General features: G+C 39.5%; 1 protein-coding gene across 1 annotated transcript; it reads left to right on the top strand.

Annotated features, from left to right (window-relative positions):
* Positions 1 to 11,893: 11,893 nt before the first annotated feature.
* snx22 (sorting nexin 22) lies at positions 11,894 to 20,659 on the top strand. Its single transcript, XM_080436995.1, has 7 exons — positions 11,894 to 12,111; positions 14,097 to 14,180; positions 15,552 to 15,656; positions 16,049 to 16,143; positions 17,697 to 17,726; positions 18,201 to 18,268; positions 18,656 to 20,659. The coding sequence occupies exons 1-7, from the start codon at positions 12,022 to 12,024 to the stop codon at positions 18,784 to 18,786; spliced, it is 603 nt and encodes a 200-aa protein (XP_080293121.1). The 5' UTR covers positions 11,894 to 12,021; the 3' UTR covers positions 18,787 to 20,659.
* The last annotated feature ends 586 nt before the right edge of the window (positions 20,660 to 21,245 follow it).

Here is a 21,245-nt window from a genome sequence, read left to right as displayed (position 1 = left end):
CAGTTAATGTGGCCTGGTCTTTATCTAATGTTGTTGATATTAACATGAATTGTTAAAAGGATCCCTGGCTAATATGCCAAGTATGCCGTAATGTATTATAATTGTCTTCTATAACTCAAATGTAAAATTAAAAACACCTTCAATATTGTATTTATTTTAGAAATAGTTCATCTTTTACATCAAGGGGTACAACGCCCGTCACAAGTTGATGATGTAATTTTTCCATGTGTGGTCCAGCCCTAAGGAATGTTATTAGCATGTGAAATACAACTTAATACTTCCTACGGTTAATACGAACATCAAAATAATACTTTCAATGTTTTATTAGCACATGCATTCCATAGGGCTGGACCACACGTGAACAAATGACATCATCAACCTGCGACGGGCGTTGTCCCCCTTCAGTAAAAGATGAACTATTTCTAAAATAAATAAAATATTTAAAGTGTTTTAAATTTTCTATTTTAGTTATAGAGGGCAATTATAATGTATTAAAGGAGTAGTTCACCCAAAAAAATACTTATTTTCTATCAATTACACACCCCATGTAGCCTTGAATTCATGGATTTGTTTTTGTTTTTGTCGCATTCCTAAGCCAATAATTTGATGAGCGGGTGTATTTCCGATAGGAGACACAAAGAGTCTACTTCGTGTCTCCTACCGGATACATTAGCATCTTTCCGCCGGTCATCAAAATATTGGCTTACGAATGCGACAAAAACAAATCCATGAATTCAAGGCTTCATTAGGTGTGTAATTGATAGAAGATAAGCCATGTGTTGGGTGAACTACTCCTTTAGGGCGCGCTCCCACCGCACTTTTATTTTACCTCTGGGGCAGAATCTGCCAATGCATTGTCAATGTAAATGCGTGGATTCACGCAAGAGCGGATTTTTCCGCTTGTCGCGCAGACCTTGCGTTTATCTGCTCTACACGACTTGTCCATTTGAAGCAGAAAACTACTGGAGGCGGGAGCTGATTTTCCTCCTCTGTCCAATCGGGTGAGTCGAAGGCGGACCGTCCCAAGACTCAGGAAGCACAAGGCAGCAAGCGGTGCGGGCTACGGGGACGGTCCTGAAAGTGAGTGACAGGTGCGTCACAGCGTTTTTTTAGAATCCGCTGGCTGCAAAAAAATGTGGCCGCGCACAACCTGCGTTTAACAGCGGCCAGCCAACTCTTTGTGGGAGCGCGCCCTTACCAGCAGAAATGGACAAGTCGTGTAGAGCAGATAAACGCAAGGTCTGCGCGACAAGCGGAAAAATCCGCTCTTGCGTGAATCCACGCATTTACATTGACAATGCATTGGCAGATTCTGCCCCAGAGGTAAAATAAAAGTGCGGTGGGAGCGCGCCCTTAGGGCGCGCCCCCACCAAGAGTTGGCTGGCCGCTGATTGCAGAATCTGCCAATGCATTGTCAATGCAAATGCGTGGATTCTTGGAAAAAATCTGCAAGACCAGAAATCCACGCATTTGCATTGACAATGCATTGGCAGATTCTGCAATCAGCGGCCAGCCAACTCTTGGTGGGGGCGCGCCCTTAAGGCATATTTGGCTTATTAGCCAGGGATCCTTTTAAGGACACCCTCGAAAACAAAACAGATGCATCTCAAAGGGTTTGTTTATCCTAAGGTACATTCATTATTAATTGTATCTGTGAAATGACTTGTGAAACCATCTTTTGTTTATGATGGTGGAAATGGGAACAACATTTGTCCATTAAAAAAAGTCCATTAAACAGTTCTCTGGTAATTAGGGCGGTTCTTTTGTAATATCTAAAATTGACTTTTCTGGAACAAAACATAGCCATGCTTGACTCCGAAATGAGTTGTTTGAAAGAGAACTTGCTTTGTTAATATTTGGTTTGCAAAAATCAGTTTGGCCCCAAAAATTACTTATTTTCTACGCACCCCATGAAGCCTTGAATTCATGGAGATTTTTTTTTTTTTGTCGCATTCCTAAGACAGTAATTTGATGCCCAGTGGAGTCTCTGGTATAGGAGAGACAAAGAGCCTAAGAGACTCAAAGAGTCTCCGACTCCTACTGAGTCTCCTATTGACCGATGACCGATGACCCGGTCATCAAATTATTGGCTTAGGAATGCGACAAAAACCTAAAAATCTCCCTGAATTCAAGGCTTCATGGGTTTTGGGGCTTTTGGGTGAACTATCCCTTTAAGTGGTTAATTGGTGTGTTTTTGTTAATGTACCCTATATTTAACTCTACTTTAACTGTTGCTGCTTTCTTGACCAGGCCGCTGTTGAAATTTACATTTTGATTTCAATGGCCAGATGAAATAAAAGCCAAAAGAAATATTCCAAGTGAAACCTCCTGATGCTGATGCTGCTGCTTGCAGGCAGCGCTGTCCAACAGGGCTGGTGCTGAAACGGCACGAGCTGCCCTAGCGCGAGGCCTGTCTGTCAGGCACGAGCCCGTTTCAATGTTACAACGGGCGAACCGAAAAACGACACAGTCACAAATCACATCATCTTATAAAACAAACAAAGAAACAAAAGAACAACAAAAACTAACAGAATGCACATTACAGCCTCACCAGCTTGAATACCAACAACAAGCCATATAATACAGTAGCCTATAGGCAGCCTACAGCAGTGGTTCCCAATCTTTTTAGCTCGGGACCCAAAAGAGAAATTTGATGTCTCCCCAGGACCCAAGCTATAGTGAAAATAGCAGATCTATAAGCTCACTCGATACTACACGTTGTGGGGCTTGTAGAACTGCTATTTTCACTACTTCTTAAACGCACTTTTTATGGAATTAACGTTTGAATTTGTTTTTTAACTATTTTTAAAAATACATTTTGAATAATAGTAATTAGAAACCAAATGTAGGAAACAACAAATCAAGGGGTATTTACTCGTGACCCATGAAAATAGGTCTGCGACGCACACACGGGTCCCGACCCACCGTTTGGGAAACAGTGGCCTAGGCTATACAGTATATTATACAGGAGGCTATTATAGTAGGCTAGAGAGATCCTCATGCTTATGTTCTTGCTCCTGAATCACGCCAAGATCCACTGCCTAACGTCAATATGTCCTCCATATAGAATCTAGACAGGACAACAACAATATGAATATAGCATAAATAATAATAATAGTGTTAGGCGGCTATTACATTGCTCCCTGTGTGTGCCAACATTTAAATCACGGTACAGACGTTGCTGGCTCTGAAGTTGACGCCGTTTTTTCAATCACGGGGGTCAGTGAGAAAGTTCAGGCCGTTGTGATTTTTAGATGAATAACATTTAGAGCCATTTAATGAATGAAACCCTATTATTGTACCCGTTACTATCCTATGTTAAATGCATCTTGCCACCATGGGCAGGAAATAATAGGCTACATCCACGCACCTCCCCCATAAGCTGCCCTATAGGCTACGATACAATATTTTAGCATGAGAGAAATGCAAAAAATAATGGCCAAATAAAGAACAGACCTTTTGTAGTCGGAGGAGAAGATCCCCCCGCTGGCCGGGTCGTGGCCGTATTCGGGCTCCCCGACGCTGGAGGAGCCTCCTTTCTCATCGCTGAACGCGGAGCTGGCGGACATTATTGCCGTTTGTTGGCCTGGAATCTCTCCTTCACAGCGATGGATGGGAGAATTAGAATAGTGCTCGGTGTTGCCATACTTTGTGAGAGAAATAAGCAACCAGGTCTAGGAAAACAAGCGCAAAAGAAGCAACAATATAGGCCACACATGAGCACTTTATGCATCGGCTTTTTGAAAATAGCCAATCTACAAGCTCACAGCAACGCCTTGTGAGCTTGTAGATCTGCTATTTTCAAAATCTCTCCCAATAAAATGTGGAATATTTTGTTACAATGTTTTTTTAACAACACAAATGCTCTCTGGCTGGCACAAAACGTTTTCATGAAAATATTTAAGAACTACTTGTTTAAATAATAAATACAACATTTGGAAGAAAGCCTAAATAAGCAAGTACACTTTAGAAACAAGCCCAAAAAACCGCAACCCAACCCGCAACTACCAATATAAATAATACAAGCAACTTTACAGAAAAAGAAGCCCAAAGTCACTTATAATAAGCCGACATGGCAACGCTGATAGTGCCGTATGGAATCTAGATCCCATAGCCGGTCCGGACAGCTGCGCTCATTGGTTAATTGGTTGTGAAGAGGCGACACACATCTTATTGGTGTTTTTTTTTTTTTTATCGAAACAAACATTTGTCTCTAATCAATGAATTGCACCGTTAGCAAAAAATCATGTTAATTTATTTTAACAAATTGTGGGTAAGTAAGTGTAAACATTTAGACATGCCAGCCAGAGACTGAGACGTCTCCTCTCTGATAATAACCAACAAACCAATCACAGTATGACCACCGTCCAGGCTATGGAATCTAGACTCCATCGTATCGTTCACACAGAACAGCTTGGCAAAACAACAGCAGGTAGCAATGTTCCTCCTAGGATGCTTTGGCCCAATGGTGGAAACATTTTTCACGTTAAAATACGTAAACGTATCAATACCGCAATGTAGAAATACTCTGTAGAAGTAAAAGTCCGGAACAGGGGTCATCAACATGCCAGCTTGTGATGGACATTTTGATCAATATTTTGTTTTTGTCACAGACAAACAAAATAACTGGTCAATAATTTTTACCAGAAACACAAATGACTATCCCTAAATGAAAACTAATGGACTGATAATGTGCCATAGTTTCTATGCCAGTAGTCTCATTTTGGGCATGAGATCTATTTAGCCACTGCCTTTTCATTTTATAGATTGCTAATTCAAATAATGCAAAGAGAATAAGTCAATTTAATATGAATGAAAAAAAGATAAATTATGAAAAAGTGTTATGCACATCAAACAATAATACAAAAATGGTTAATGGGACTTAAAATCCTGATGATTGCACTTGACTTGATCTTTTTATATAGATTTTTTTTTCCAGTTCCTAAGTTTATTTATTTTTCTCAGTTCCCTGTCTGCTGGAAATGTTTGGTCAAATGGTTTGTATGTGAGTGTCTTTCCAAGTTCCCATTCTTCACCACCAGGTTGCTCAGATTATGTAAAACAACAAAATAAACTACCATAGTTATGCAGATGATACACAAATCTACATAACCATTATCACTAGAGGACTATGGTCCATACAAACACTTTTTTAAATGCATTGACAAATCAACAATTGTATGTAGCCTACCATAATTTTCTTCAATTAGACAAAGGCAAAACTGAAATAATAGTTTTTGGAGCCAAGGAAAACAGATTAAAAGTCAGTGCCCAACTCCAATGGTAATGTTAAAAACCTCCAGCCAAGTCAAAAACCTTGGCCTAGTCATGGACTTACACCAATATATATGGCTGAGATTTCAGTTCCTTATGTATTTTTCTCAGTTCTCTGTCTGCTGGAAAGCTCTAGTCAAATGATTTGTGGTTTGTAAAGTGCCAAAAGTAAAAGTACTCATTATGCAGAATGTCCCATCCACACATTTTCAAATGTATCCACACGTTTCCTAGGGCGTTGTGGGCATTACTTCCTGTCGATTTGATCAGGTCAGGCATCAAATCGACAGGAAGTGATGCCCACAACGCCCTAGGGAACTTTTGAATATAGCAGATCTACATGCTCACGATGCTCGCATTGCTATGCGTTGTGAGCTTGTAGATCGGCTATTTTCAAATGGCTGAAATGTATAGGGCTGAAGTGGTTAATGTATGTTTTGTAATAATAATCAAAATCTACAAAGTAACTTGTAGGCCTAACTAAAGTTTTCAAATAATTAGTAGTGGAGTGAAAGTACAATAATCTAGTGGAGTAGAAGTAAAAGTATACTGAAAATTGGAAATACTCCAGTAAAGTAAAAAATACTTCAAAATTGTACTTAAGTACAGTACTTGAGTAATGTAGTTACACCACTGCTGGATACTATCAGGGTAAATTATGTGGGATGTATGGATTAAAAGTTAAACCACTTGTACTCAAAAATTCTTGGGGAAAAATTGCCTACTGTGGGTGTGGGATAATGTTTGTAAAGTAAAAACATCTGTAAACTTATGGAATTTATAGATAAATATGATCTATAGGAAAACCAATATTTTGACCCCTGATATAGGCCTAGTTTTATTTGTTTTATGTTCATGTTCTTCTGTGATATAAATACTCACAAAATAAAATAAAAATAAAACAGTAGGCTACTTGTGAAATCTAAGTTTGAGATGTGAATGTTGTGCTTTTATGATTTTCTATTGCTGCTTTGATTTTTACCAAGTTGCTTTCCACCAAGCTAACCCCAACTCCAAGCTTTGATGACCAAGTCTAAAAGGTATAAAAGGTGTTACTGTTAAACAAATGAAATTAAACATAGGAGTGGATAATAACTATAAACTTCTCCCTCTCCTGCTGCTTCCTTGTCTTTTCCACTCATTCTCTAGCTCAGTGGTTCTCAACCTTTTCAGGCCATGACCCCCAAAAATAATCATATTTGAACTGGGTACCCGGCCCCGACCCCGATAAGTACTTGGCATTGTAGGAGTTGAGGCATTACATTTAGTTTGACTCGTTTCCACAGATAAATATTGTGAAAATAGCCGATCTACAAGTTCACAACGCCTTGCGTTGCGAGGCGTTGTGAGCTTGTAGATCTGCTATTTTAAAAAATGTTGCCTCTTCTTCTATCTTTGTTCTATTATTTGACAATTTGGCCAATGTTTGACCAGTTTTTATATCGTAGCCTATAGTTTATTGATTACTTTTGATTCAGTAATGATCTTTTTCTTTTAGGTATTAATGAGGTCCCCCCGAACCACACGTTGAGAACCACTTCTCTAGCTCACCAGTCTCTCTCCAGACCAGGTACAGTTACATACTATGACCACTAGGTGGTAATCCACATGGATTCGTTGCAATGAAATGATGTGAACAAACTTGACCCATCAATCATCTTAAAGAAGAAGTGGATGTGGATCTCTGACCCCCACAATACTTTTCATAGCGCTAGTGTACAATACGGTTCAGATAGCCTCTGTCTGGACACAAAACTGACTAATATATATATTTGAAAAAATGTCAAGGACTTCAAGCTATTATCCCTCTAAATATATATTTTAGATGTATTGTACACACAATATGTTTTTTTTTTTTTTTTTTTTTTAACCCTAAAGGGTATATGTTGGCACTGATTATTTAAAGTCTTCATTAAAGATATATAAACTATGTTTATACCGTGTTCCCCTGGTACTGTTCTGGGAGCCCATCAATCCCTCATATCTCCAGTTAAAGACCAGAAAAACACCTGGGAGTGAATGGTATTGTTAGGTTTAAGGTTAGGGACATGGTGAAGTTGGGGTTGTTAGGTTAAGTTTGGTAAAGGAGCCTGATTCACTGAATATAAGCAATTTATGTAGCTATTTACAGGGAAGGAGGTGTTGCTGAGGCCATCCATTCTCAATGTTAGAATTCTAAAATGTGTGCCAACAAAAATAATAAGAGACATGTTATTTGTTTGGTTAGACCCTTGTTTTGGGATTAAACTATAAGGTTAGGTTTTTAGACATAGTTTTAAAGGGGTTAGGTCTAGGGTTATGTTTAAAAATCTTAGTTTGAGCCTGTTGTGATTACTATCTGCCGCTTATTTTTTACAGTCCAAATTAGTTCTGAGTCTGACATTTGGTTTCAAACGTTGTTATAATTAAGGATACTTAGAGCTATAGTTTAATTAGTTCTAGCCTTTGAATTTTGTTATGGTATTTAGAGCTATTTGAATAATTTCTAGCATTTTAATACATTGTGTATGTCTTTAGAGCTATTTTGATTGGTTCTAACATTCATAACATCTAACCATAATGGTTAGATTGTGGTTGTTGTTATGTTAAAGGACCCATTTTCAACCTATCTTCATATTGGTCCTCACTACTATCATTATAATATGGTACCATATTCAGAAACGTTCAGACACCCGCCTACCAGTGACATCCTTAATGGGGAATCCAAGCCAGCAGAAACGCAGGCTTTCTATTCCTGGAAAGTTAGCATGCTTTGATGCTACAATGGAAGCCATTGTTCTCTGGTTAATAAAGATAAAAATAAAATCTTTCTCTTTTTTTTTTAAACGAACGAATGATGAAAAAAAAAATCATTTTTCAATGTGTGTGTGTGTGTGTGTGTGTGTGTGTGTGTGTGTGTGTGTGTGTGTGAAAGAGACCACTGTCACTGTGGCTAACTGTATTAGCGTGCACATTCTTTTGTTCTGGTTCTGTGCCAGGCTCAGTTTATCCCTTCAACTGGACACTGTGTGCTGAGCAGAGAGGAAGTTAGAGAGAAATATTCTGTGGTCAACAACATGGTACTGCGGGTATTCAACACACACACACACACACACACACACACACACACACACACACACACACACACACACACACACACACACACGCACCCACGCGCGCACACACACACACACACACACACACACACACACACACACACACACACACACACACACACACACACACACACACACACACACACACACACACACACACACACACACACACACACACACACACACACACACACACACACACACACACACACACACACACACACACCGCTGATGGCCTCTGACCCTTGCTTGCTGATTGGTCCAGTGTTATCCCTGTTAGCCAATCATAGGAGTGCTGGCCAAGAAGTTGGCTGCTGAACAATGTGTCATTGTGCCCAAAATTAATGTCATAATTCTTGGTCCACATTACTTTATGGTAAAGTACTGTAGGTTTATTATTTTTAGTGTGTATGTGTGAGAGAGACTTTGTGCATGTTTTGTATGAGCATGTATGTATATGTATCTTGACTGTGTAAGTTATTGCAAGGGGGGGAGGGGGGGCATTAAAAAGTAACAAAGCTCTTACGAATCTTCCACTTTCAAAGTCAAGTGCAGTTTCCTTGTTAATGTGTTCTGCTGATACTGTGACGTTAGACAATGATTGTACACTAGCAGTCATGGAAGGCTGACACTACAGTAGCTGCACGTGTGTACCCCCCCCCCCCCCCCTCACACACACACACAAAACTGACCATAACAAAAAATCATGATGCAAGCCACCCACACACATACTCACACACATACATCAACGCTGACTGATTTTTTTTCTTTATTTACTCTGCTGAACTGTGACTCCAGAAGGTCACACTGTCACACATTGTGCTGAGTTGCTTTATTTGCTGCTTAAATAAAACACAGACCATGAATCAACCAGGAAGCAAAGACACAGCTCGCAGGTCACATGCTCACAGGAAGCACATGTGATTCTGTGTCACCATGGAGATTAACTCTATTGGACAGACAGATCCTCCATTCACATGAGACCAGACCACTGGTCTATACAGAGTGACTGAAATGGTACTTAGCTTGTTAGAAGTTATTAACTGAATACACAGGATACACTGAATACACAGGACCATACACAGGACCACAATGGAAACAAGCCCTTAAGGCTTTTTGTGTTATCCTTTTAGCATCATTGTATAATCGTACCACTGAACTATTTGCAAACTGTTAATAAACTATTCAATCAACTCACTGCCTTTTTGCTATTAATTACTTTATTTACATACATATTTATTCTTTAAATTATTTGATCAGTTGTTTAGAACCATTTAGCACTGGAAATACCATTGCTAGTTCTTCCAAAATTGATAATATAGGCCTAGCATAGCTCAAGAAGCAACAAGTAAACAGCTAGACTTCTAGACTCACTGGTCTGACATTAAATGACTATGCCTTGCTTTCCTGTGTCATTTGTTCAAGAATTTAATAATTTGTTTAAAGGATGTACAGCAATGTAAGACTGAAGCTGAAAAATCATTGTAGAGATTTTGGTGCTCTGTAAATCACATCATGATGACAACAATGTAACTGCTGCCTGTGACTCAGCACGCGCATGTTTAGTGCCTTGTTAAATGACGTGTTGGTTGTGATCCTTCTCTCATGGTAGAGAGTGAGACTGTAAACTGCAAATTAGTCTTGAGTTTGAGGATATTTGGTTTCACGGCAGGGACTTCACCACTCAACAAAACAAAACAACAAAAGTTGTAACACGAGTTTGCGTAGGTTTAACTTTTGTTTATTTGCATCATGTGCAAATGACAAAAAAGAACAACTAGCCTGATCCTGCCCTCAAGGGAATGTAAACATATCTGACTCCAAAACAATAAAGTCCCCCTGAGAATATTCAGGTTGAAACTTTGCACCAGTGAGTCAAACTTGTAAGTTGACAAAGAGCAGACTCCAGAGGTCTGTGTTGGTCAGGATTTCAACGGATCCTGTTCTTTAAATCTCTGTCTTACATCCTTATTTCTGTACATGGATGATGTGGTGTTACTCTGCGTTCCTGTTCATGTACATCAGGAAGTGATTCTAGATTTCAAAGGGTTTGTGATGTTGTCTGTTCCAGAACAAAGGCTTTATTATAAGCTGTTACTAAAGCTCTCTGCATGCATCTCATGTTGTATGCCTATTCAGTCTGTGGTATGTGACTGTTGAAGAAGCAGAAGCGGTTGTCTCATGTCTGCCGTCTGTTCAATGTCTGTACCAGTGTAAGTCCTGTATGGACATGTACTTTGTCAGTAGACCAGTGTAATGTTGCTTTATGTTGGGCTCACAGCTGATGCGCCAAAGCAAATTCCAGAACCCCATAGTTTGCAATAACATGTTTTCTATAATGTTGAACCAACAAGTTTTCACCTGCTCTGAAAGTAATAGAGTTGATCTTTTTCTGTCAACTTTTTCTGTTGTTTTATATATTCTATGTAGCCTATGATGCGTGTTTTACAGTTTATATTATTATGATATACATACCCTAGCTTTATGTCTCGTTTTTGTGTAACTTTGTGACTAAAATGTTATAAAAAAAGAAAAAGAAAATTGGGGTATAAGTAGGCTATAACAGTGATTCTCAAAGTGGGATCCAGGGACCAACAGAAATTATTGAGGAGCAAAATGAGTTAATAGCATATAGCATAAAAATATGTTTAACCAATTAAATCCTCTTTTATAGTACTTCGGCTATTTGAAAATACTAGATCTACAAGCATACAATGCCTTGTGATGAGATACTCTGTGAGCTTGTAGATCTGATTATTTTTGGAAAAATTGTGAACCCTGAAAAACAACAACAACAATAACAACAACCCAAATCTAATGGGGGTCCCTGGCACAAAATCTTTTGAAATGGGGGTCCGGCGGATAAATGCATATCAATTTGGGTTTCCTTGACAAAAATAAAACTGAGAACCACTGTACGTGGTGTAAAGTTAAGTAACTTGATTGATTGATTGATTGATTGATTGATTGATTGATGTACTTTATTTAGTAAGACATGAGAACAACAGTACATGGAAGTACAAATTCACAATACAAGGTCTACTAAACTGGAAGACTCATTAAGCACAGAGCTTGTTTAAGATGAGATCCCCATGCACACAAATCATGATGACATATAAGAGACAGACAGATATACACACAACTATACAGAACGTCATACAATCAGCTTACAGGTTACTGTAACTAACTACATTTACTCAAGTACTGTACTTAAGTAACAAGTACAATATTGAGGTATTTTTGACTTTACTGGAGTATTTCCAATTTTCTGTACTTTTACTTCCAGTACTTCCACTTTGTACTTTTGTAAAATTTTGTTCCAGAATTGTACTTGTAACAGAGTATTTCTACATTGCAGTACTGATACTTTTACTTACGTAAGTTTTTTTTTTAAAGTATTTTTTTCACCACGGTCTGCCACTGTATTTGTCCTGTCAAACATGTCAGGATCGTGGGCGTGCCAGCTACCCACCCATTCATTAGTTTGTAGGTGGAGCACAGCGCCGCAGCCAAGGAGAGAGAAACATCAAACCAGTGAAACCACTCCATTTCAGTTCCTCAACGAACTCAGAACAAAGTGCTTAAAGCGAGGAAAGAGACCCTTAAGGGTGTCTGATCTGATCTCACACAGATAGTTAGTTAAAAGTTTCTTATGATGCTGCAGCAGCAGATTTCCCTCATGATAGAGGTTTCGATCCCTTCGCTGGAGAGGGAAGTTGATGACTCTGGAAAGTTGAGAAAGGTGAGACGGTGGTGTGATTTTATCTGATATCTTGTCGGCTTCGTAATATATTGGCGAATGTGATCTGATCTCTAATGCCCCACATTGACTCTGCATGGTTATTATTGAAACTCTCTAACAATGTGAATTGTGAAGGTTGACGCGTCAACGACGCCTGATAGAGTTGACAGGTTATGGTTGGACAGGAGTCACAGGACAGGTAAGTTGTTGACAGAACTGTGGCAGCCATGCAGGCTGCCCGGCTGGCATGGAGGAAGGGAAACCTACGGAGTCGGGAGCTGCCTGGCTCTATATTTTAACTGGTCTGGATACAAAATCATTCAAATAGGCAGTGGTGGGAAAAGTACTACATTTTTTTTTCTTAAGTAAAAGTATCAATACTGCAATGTAGAAACACTCTAATAATAATCAAAATCTTCAAAGTAAAGTTTTCAAATAATTGCAGTGGAGTAAAAGTACAATATTTGCCTCTGAGATGTAGTGGAGTAAAAGTATTGGAAATTGGAAATACTCAAGTAAAGTACAAATACCTCATAATTGTACTTAAGTACAGACTAATACTTGGGTAAATGTATTTAGTTACTTTCCACCACAGGTAAGTTGTTGACAGAACTGTGGCAGCCAGCCAGGCTGGCAGGGAGGAAGAAACATAACGGAGCTGCTGGCTGGCCCTTTTAACTGTGTACAAAATCATTAAAACAACGTTTGGTAGTTTAATATTGGACAGTTACACATGTATGTTAACGGATAGCGACAATAAAAAAAACAAATAGCAGTTTTCTATTTGTGGCTGCTCACTATTGAAAAACGTATTAGTAGACTGGACCGTTCAAGTGTTGGGCATATCTTCAGGGAAAAACAGACTTCTAAATCCTGAGCTTTAGGGGGAGTTAATGGAAGACGTGCAGGCTGCAGGGCACAATCGTGTGTTTGTCAAGTTCTCATAAACGTGTTAAGGCTACACCTAGACTAAAAAAATGACAGGAATTCACTGAAGGATGTGGAATTTGCTGTAGATGTCACACATACTGCACTCTGGGGACATATAAGTCTTGGTTGTCTGGTCTGCAAATCACTGTTGTTTTTTGGCTATGGCATTTGTTTGTTTTAAAATAAGGAATTCATAAGCTTGTCCTACCCTTAATCATAATGTATACAATTTCCTGTAGGCAAAACAGGAAATTGTCTCTTAGTCCTCTCAAATAAATTGACATACATTCTTCAATTACATTTTACAAATAAATAAACACATGTACTCTGTGCAAATCTATGCATGTTCCTCATCTTTGTTTAGAATTTTGTACGGAGACATTTTGCTGGTTTAATTAACCATGGAATTGTGGTTGTTATTGTTAATAAGGACGATTTGGTTACAGATTGTACACACTGTCTGTTTGTGTCTGTAAAACAAAATCAGCAGAGTAATTCCTGTGCATGCAGACTGTAAAAAGCCAGGCATCATGTTCATAGTTTAGACATCATGGTTGTTAGATCAGTAACATGACCATGTCATGACCCACAGTGTCTCCCATTAAGTGTCACAAGGCTGTCTATAAATCTGAGAGTGAATAGCCTACATGTCTTCAGGCTAATGTGGGTCTCTTGTCTAAACCAACAACACAGCACAGCTCTGGAAGTAAGAATAGATACTGTAAGACAACCATATGTGCCATAGTGTGGCTTTACTTTGTATCACATTTGCCAGTGTGTGCATTTGGGTTTGTGGACAGTCTTGTATCCAAGACAACTTTCACTGAATTCCTAGTTAAGTGGCTCTGTGCTGCTTTCTGTCTCCCCCTAGTGGATGTGATGCTCACAATACACATTTTTGTATTCAATTTGATCAATTTTGATAATGTAGTAATAGTGTGTCTTGTGTTTTCCTACATTCAACACTTCAAACTTTTTTTTGTGACAGCAATTAACCTGAAAGCCCCCCCCCTCTCTCTCTCTCTCTCTCTGTCTCTGTCTGTCTGCTGCTCCAGCTTTTCAGAGTGGAGATCTTGTTTAATGGGAGGAAGCACTATGTGCTTAGAAGATCCAGCGAGTTCCAGACCCTCCACAGAAAAGTACGGTCACTGTTTATTGTCCTGTCATTGTTAAATGTCATACCAACCTCAACCCCGTTCAGAGTGTGTGTGTGTGTGTGTGTGTGTGTGTGTGTGTGTGTGTGTGTGTGTGTGTGTGTGTGTGTGTGTGTGTGTGTGTGTGTGTGTGTGTGTGTGTGTGTGTGTGTGTGTGTGTGTGTGTGTGTGTGTGTGTGTGTGTGTGTGTGTGTGTGTGTGTGCTGCATCTGTATTGTGACTGTTTAGCAATGCATGGTCTCTGTGTCTATCTGTTCATGTGTGTATCCTCCATAAGGGGAGTGGCGCAGCGCAAATGAACATAGAACGACCCTGGTAACATATGAGTTGTCCAGGTGTGTTACCTGTTTACTACGACATTTCAAACACGGCTAACTAGACGAGACAACAGTGTTGAGATTGAGTTCGGGAAGAAACGCCTAGAGAAATAAGACGAAGTCATTGGCACGCAGAACTGAGAAAAATAAGGATGAAGGAACTGAAATCTCAATCAGCAACACGGCAGTATGTTTTTACAAAGCCGGTTTGTAAAGTTAATGTGACCACTGCATTGTCCTGTCTTGTGTGCCACATTCTCACCAAACACAAGAAATCATTTTCGTTTCTCTCTCCAGTTGGATGAGTCAACAGATATTACTGATGTTTCCCAACTGTGCATTTTCATCAGAATGGTGTGATGACGAGTCAAGTGCATGAGTTGCCATGAATGTTATGTATCCTGTGTTTTCTTACACGTTTTTAAGTAAAAAATACCAATCAGCAGTGACGTATGACCGCCTGGTTGCATCTGTAAGAACTGAAACCAGCAGCTACACACCTGACTTTAATGGCCTGGTAGCTAGTTCCCAGTGTTTATTGAGGTCCAGTAATGCCTTCTTGGATGATGATAATTATGATTTCTTTTTTACAGAAATGCTGTGCATTATGTTTATTCTGTGGTGACATGTTGTCAAATAAACTTTGATAACTGAAACACTGCCTTTCTAGATAAAGTTTCATTTGTACTTGAAACAGTAGCATATGTTGTATATATCAGTATAGAGCTCAACAGTGATGTGCTGGCAGTAAAATCCCATTCCCATAGCCTATAATAAGACATAAAAGCAATGGCGGTTTTCACTGTCTGGCAATGGTAGGTCTCGTCAGCCTTGGAAACCAGTGATCACGTTCCCAAAAATGTTGCCCACCTGTGCAGTAAGGTGTACATGCATTAATGGTTCCAGTGAGGTGTACATTTATTAAGGGTTCCTGGGTTCCAGTAAGATGTACATGTGTTAAGCGTTCAAGTAAGATGTACATGTATTAAGGGTTCCAGTAAAGTGGTAAATATATTAAGGGTTTCTGTGTTTTGTTCAGCTGAGGAAGATTATCCAGACTCCAGACTTCCCAAGTAAAAGGAACCCCCATCTGAGGACCAAGCCATTGGAGCAGAGGAGACAGGAACTTGAAGATTACATACAGGTAATGGGAGCTCAGAACAGGAGAAGCCATTGGATAAAACTTATATCTTACCAACACATTAAACAGTTGCTTGAAGGCGGCATTTATTTTATTTGTTATGTTATTAGTTTAGCAGTGAAGTGAAACTATTTTAATGACAGTGTATGGTATGATCTATGACAATGTATTAACTAATAATGGGACCTTCTTGACTTTGACCTTTGACCATGAAAAAGCACCATATGTCAGACATTGTGTTAGATTATGTAATAATATGAAGTTTAATGGCCTTTTGTTGTGAGTTAATGCTGTGGATGGAGTGTCACATACATTGCATGCATGTGACACTCCATCCACAGCAATAACTCACAACACAAGGCCATTAAACTTCATTGTGATTGGGATTTGTCTAGGATATCCTGTACCAGAATGAAGATGTGCCTCAGGTGCTGTTAGACTTCCTGCACGTAAAACACTTCCACACAGGGAACAAGATCAGCAGTCTGGAGTAAGTCCTTCACTCTGACTCTATGAACACACAAATGGAACAGTTACAGCATGAGTACTGTAGTGCTAAGATAAATTATTTCAAGGCGTATCATGTTCAACTAGAAGTACTGATAATATAGAACTGGATGGTTTGTTTTGAGTAAGAAAGATAAGCAGCTCACAGCAGACAAACAGTATCAGAAAGTAGTCTGAGAAACTGAGGAAAATTACCTCAAAACCTTTACCAGATGTACCATAAACAAAGCCACCGTATTGTTTATTAGCCTTTAGCAGCATAGAGTAAGCCCTCACATAATGGTGGTTTATCTGCAACTTTAGGACATTTAGATGGAACAATTGTGGGTGTAGTTTTAGCATGTTAAATGTGAGAAATCTCTATAAACATGAGCTTGCTGTGTAAGATTCAGCTCATATATTGGGCTGTCCCTTACAAATGTAGAACAGTATGTCCCTTCCACACCAACGGCACTGGCCTTTTGACACTGATCGACCAACCTCCAGGTCTATCTCCTGAGTCCTGTCCCCCCAAAATTCAAAACATGTACTTGTATTTTACATGTATTTTATTTTATATGGTACACTAAACCCAAGTTATGGGTTTACATTTTGAAAAGTTGTTCCTGACGGTTGTCTTTATAGGGCAGCACACTCTTATGGCCTACTCCAACCAAAGTTTTAAGATGCATCTCTGGACTATATCTAGCTTGTCTATTTGTAGATGGAGAGCAGGGCAACAAAAAGCATCAAGAACTGTTTCTCTTGCTAGATGTGTGCAGGGCTATTGGATCTCACATTCTGGACTGTCTGTTAGATGGAAATGAGGAGGCATTTAATAATGCAAAGCCCTTTACATTCATGTAAAAGCACAAATTGATTGGAAACTATCCTAAAATAGTCCCTGGAAGACATAAGGATTTATGGAAGAAACGTCCATTACTTCTTAAAGCGCAATGACACTTTGGTAAAAGTTTTGGTTGTATAGTTCCAGAGGTTTTGGTTGTGTAGTTCCCTTCTCATGATGTAACTCCAATTTGTGAGATATTTTGCTCCATTGCGCCATTGATTAGACAATGATGATCAAAAAGTCTCCTCATTGACTTGCATTGTATGGTGAAACAGCTCTCAAACTCACTCTTTAGCACATAAACAACCGCAAACAAAGCAGATCCTGCCGATACATAACATCACAAAACTCAGTATGGCATTCTTTTTTTGCCATTCCAGTTTTTGTGATGTCACATATTGGCAGAATATGCATTTGTGTGATCAGGACAGGTAACTACACAACCCAAAACCTCTACCGAAGTGTCTTTGCGCTTTAACCGTGCAATGATGTACAGCCAACATTGACTCAGTTATTCCAGTAAGTTTGATAATGTTTAATGACTATGGAATGTTTTTTAACACATCTAAAAATGAAAATGTTGTTTGTTTTTATTCAATGTATGGCCCAAAAATGGAATAGACAATGTATGTATGGTCCTTAACCTCTTTGTGAGCTGACTTTCTCTGAGAGAGGAAAAGTAACTCAAAGTGACATTATTATTTCAGGTCTTTGGTGGATGAATCTGACACTTACAGGTAAGACGAGCATTACTGACACATTTACTGAGGCATAATCAATAAACAAAAAAAGAACCCCAAGAAATGTGTTAAGGGGCGGTGGGGAGATATTTGTCAATGCACGTACTGTACTCCTACGGGCTTGGGCGGCACCTGTCAGGGAATGTTGGGTGGGAGGAGTAGGACAGAGGCTCTACGTCCTCCCGGTGGGGGCTCCTCACTGGCAGGTGAGTCAGTAGGACACAGCAGCAGTGCCAGTGACAACACACAAATGTGTGTGGGGAGGAATTAGTTGGCATAATGACTAAATTGGGGAGAAGAGGGGGTAAAAAAGCAAAACTCTTTGTCTACAAATTTGTTAAAAACTGTATAAACGGCACCATATGAAAGATGTATGCCTTCAACAAACATTACATTTCTGTGTATTTGTATCCATCACATCCTGGAGTAATGTTAACATCTGTGGACAGTAATTCTCCTGTGTTCTTTCAGCTGGCAGCAACAGCATCAGCGTGTGGTGGGATATGTACGGGACCCATACCTGTCCGACTGTATATCAGGTATAAAATACTCTTTAGTTTAAAGGGAAGCCTTCTTGTACCGAAATCCTATTGTTCTGATCTGAGTACATACAGTATAGTGTGGGGAAAATACCTGTGTATTACTGTGTATTTCTCCTGCGAAATGCGTAATGCCGCTATTCCATGCGACGCATGCGCCCGGTGATGCCGATGTCTTTCAAAATTGCTGTGATGATTTTACTGTGTACTCACAGCAAATGAATTTATGGAGTATTTTTTTATGGTATTGTATTGATTATTTGGACTGTGGAGAGAAACGGCAAGTAAGACCATTGACAAGTGATAGTGAATATTAAAAGCATCATAACACAAACATGTAATGGACAGGAGAGATTTTGTGACTAACCATTTCCCCCCCCCCCTCAGACCTTCCTGATGTGGTCGTGGACGGGGTTCTCCAGGGCTTCTATCCAAGGGACGTCAGGGTCAGCTTCACCACCTGCACCAAACCCAGTTCTCCCAGTCTGTCCCAGACTGGCCCCAGTGCCTCCCTATAGAGCTTTGAAAGACATGGTTCACAACATCTTACTGTATGCGTAATATGTCAATGATGTCAATTTGCACACAGTGGAATGAGGCGGTTTAGTTAACCAGAGAGGTTGCCGTGCACAAGCAGCTGCATGTGATGCCCCTGGATATGTGTGGAGCAGGTATGGGGTCCTACTGGCTTGCTCAGTGGCACTTTGGCAGTGATGAACACGTTTCTATTCACAGGGATTGAACCTGTGACCTTTTGGTAGCCATGGTCTCTCAACCTCAACTCTGTGGCTCAAGGGGTAGCCTATAGGTTTGATCCCCACAACAGCCATTTGTCTCTCTTAACCACTCTGTACAGTATACTTTTGTGACCAGTGTCACCCACGGGTCTACTTGGCCCCTCCTCCTTCCCCTCTACACCAAATCTTTGCCATAAACAGCTGATTCACACCTTTGTAGAGCTGCAATATATTCTATATATGTAGAGCTGCGAATTTTCACCTATTTTAGGCAAATATTGCCCTATTTTGACATGTCCAAGGTTACAATGTGTTAGATCATGATGCGTTGTGCTTGTAGATTGCCTAATTGTCTACTTATATAAAAACAATTAAAGTAAATCTTTTTTTGCCTATAATGACATGTCCAAGGATGCCAGGTTTAAAGTGGTTAAAAGCCTTGTACACCCACTGATCAGACCTTCTCAGGATAGTCTGGGTGTGTACAAACAGACCAAGCTTGATTGACATTTCCTATGTTCGTTTTTTTGCACCTGGTGCAATATCTTACTTCTTTATATAATTCCTGTGAGTAATATGCAGTTTGATGATCTCTCATCTCTTTGATGAGCTATGCCCAGCGCTTGAGCCTGAGGTCTATTCAGCCACAATAACTTTAAACGCCTGTATGCGTGTGGACAGGCGCTTTATACAGATTATACAGATTGTAAGCTTCTAGATCGGCTGTTTTAGCTGAAGAGATTTGGTGTAGAGAGAAAAAAGGAGGGGACCAAGTATAGACCACGGGGGACCAGGGTTAAGTGGTTTGTGTCCTTGAGCAAGCTGAATGTTACCTGCTTATGGTATATTTTATATTGTAATAACAGGGTCAGGCAAATGTCTAAAATATGACTCATACTGTAAGTGCAGCTAGGTGTTTTAGTCAAAGTGTGTGTACTGAGCAATAGTTGGCTACTGGAGCAACATTTCAAACATCTTGCATAGGCTTGTGCCAGTCTGTTTTCTGAAGCATGAACACACATACTGATGAGATGGCAGTGACATGCAGCCAACCAAGTTAAAAACTTGTATTCATTTTATTGAGGCATATGGGAATTGGGAAACAGGAAGACAATTTGGCACCTAAGACGCAGGAGCTTCCTTTTAGAAGATTTTGTTTGACATTTTAGACTGTTAATGATTCACTTACCATTACTTATATACATAGAGATGATAGACATCAAAAGCACAACTCACACTCTTGAATGTAGAGTCTTTTAGGGCGTTTAATGTGCCGCAGAAGTAGTCAAAGAGCAACGGACACATAACCTACTGGCCTGTCAGTGTTTGAGCCCACGGAGCTTTTGAAGATACTTAGAAATGGGACCGTTCTTGTCATGGATGTGTTTCAAAAGGATGTACAGAGCATAGACATCAAATGTGCTGTCAATTTCTATCATTTAAACTACATTTTACAACAGGTGACGTGAATTCCAAGTATAATGTCCCTTTTTAGTTGGTCTCAGAGGCACAGTGGATAATTGTTTATTTTGAAGCAGTTCCAAGCAAAATGTCTTTGCGTCTTCAATGTTAACGATAGCTTATTTTTATGTATGTTTGTGGAATAATTACTGTGAGTGTTGTTGGAATAATAAAATGGAAATGAAGACACTTCCATCTGTGAACCACTCATACATTTTTCTGGATGACTCAAAATCAGCACACTCAAGGCCTCAGACATTTAACCCGTTAAGACATGAGGCCGATTCTGCAAATGTCTTCTAAATCCTAAACGTTTTCTGAAAAACGTATGTTGCTATATCATTGGTGCTCAAAACCTTTTCATGCCAAGGACCCCCAGAATTATATGTATTTGGTCGCGAACCCCCATCTCAAAATAATGTTGTGCCAGGGACCCCCAGAAGCAAAGATTTTAGTTAAAAATGCTCGCTTTCAATATGTATATTGAAAGATTTGCACAAATGTTCAAGACTTTCAGATCTACAAGCTCGTAGCGCGGGACGAAGTGACGTGCTATGAGCTTGTATATCTGCTATTTTTGAAGAATCGTGACACACTTGTGACACAGATGCTTTCCCAGTTTTAATGGGTTTAACTGGAGAAAAACCCAGTGGTCCAGTGAAGTGAACATCTTAACAACTCAAATAGGTGAATATTGGGTTGTTTGTTGTATTGAACCCTGATAAGTTCAACCATAATGTACATTAAAAGTTGATCCAAAACAGGATTTGAGGCAAATT

This window comes from Gymnoscopelus braueri (assembly GCF_963280865.1).
Source record: "Gymnoscopelus braueri genome assembly, chromosome: 9".
NCBI classification, from domain to species: domain Eukaryota; kingdom Metazoa; phylum Chordata; class Actinopteri; order Myctophiformes; family Myctophidae; genus Gymnoscopelus; species Gymnoscopelus braueri.
This window is presented reverse-complemented; position numbering and strand designations above follow the sequence as displayed.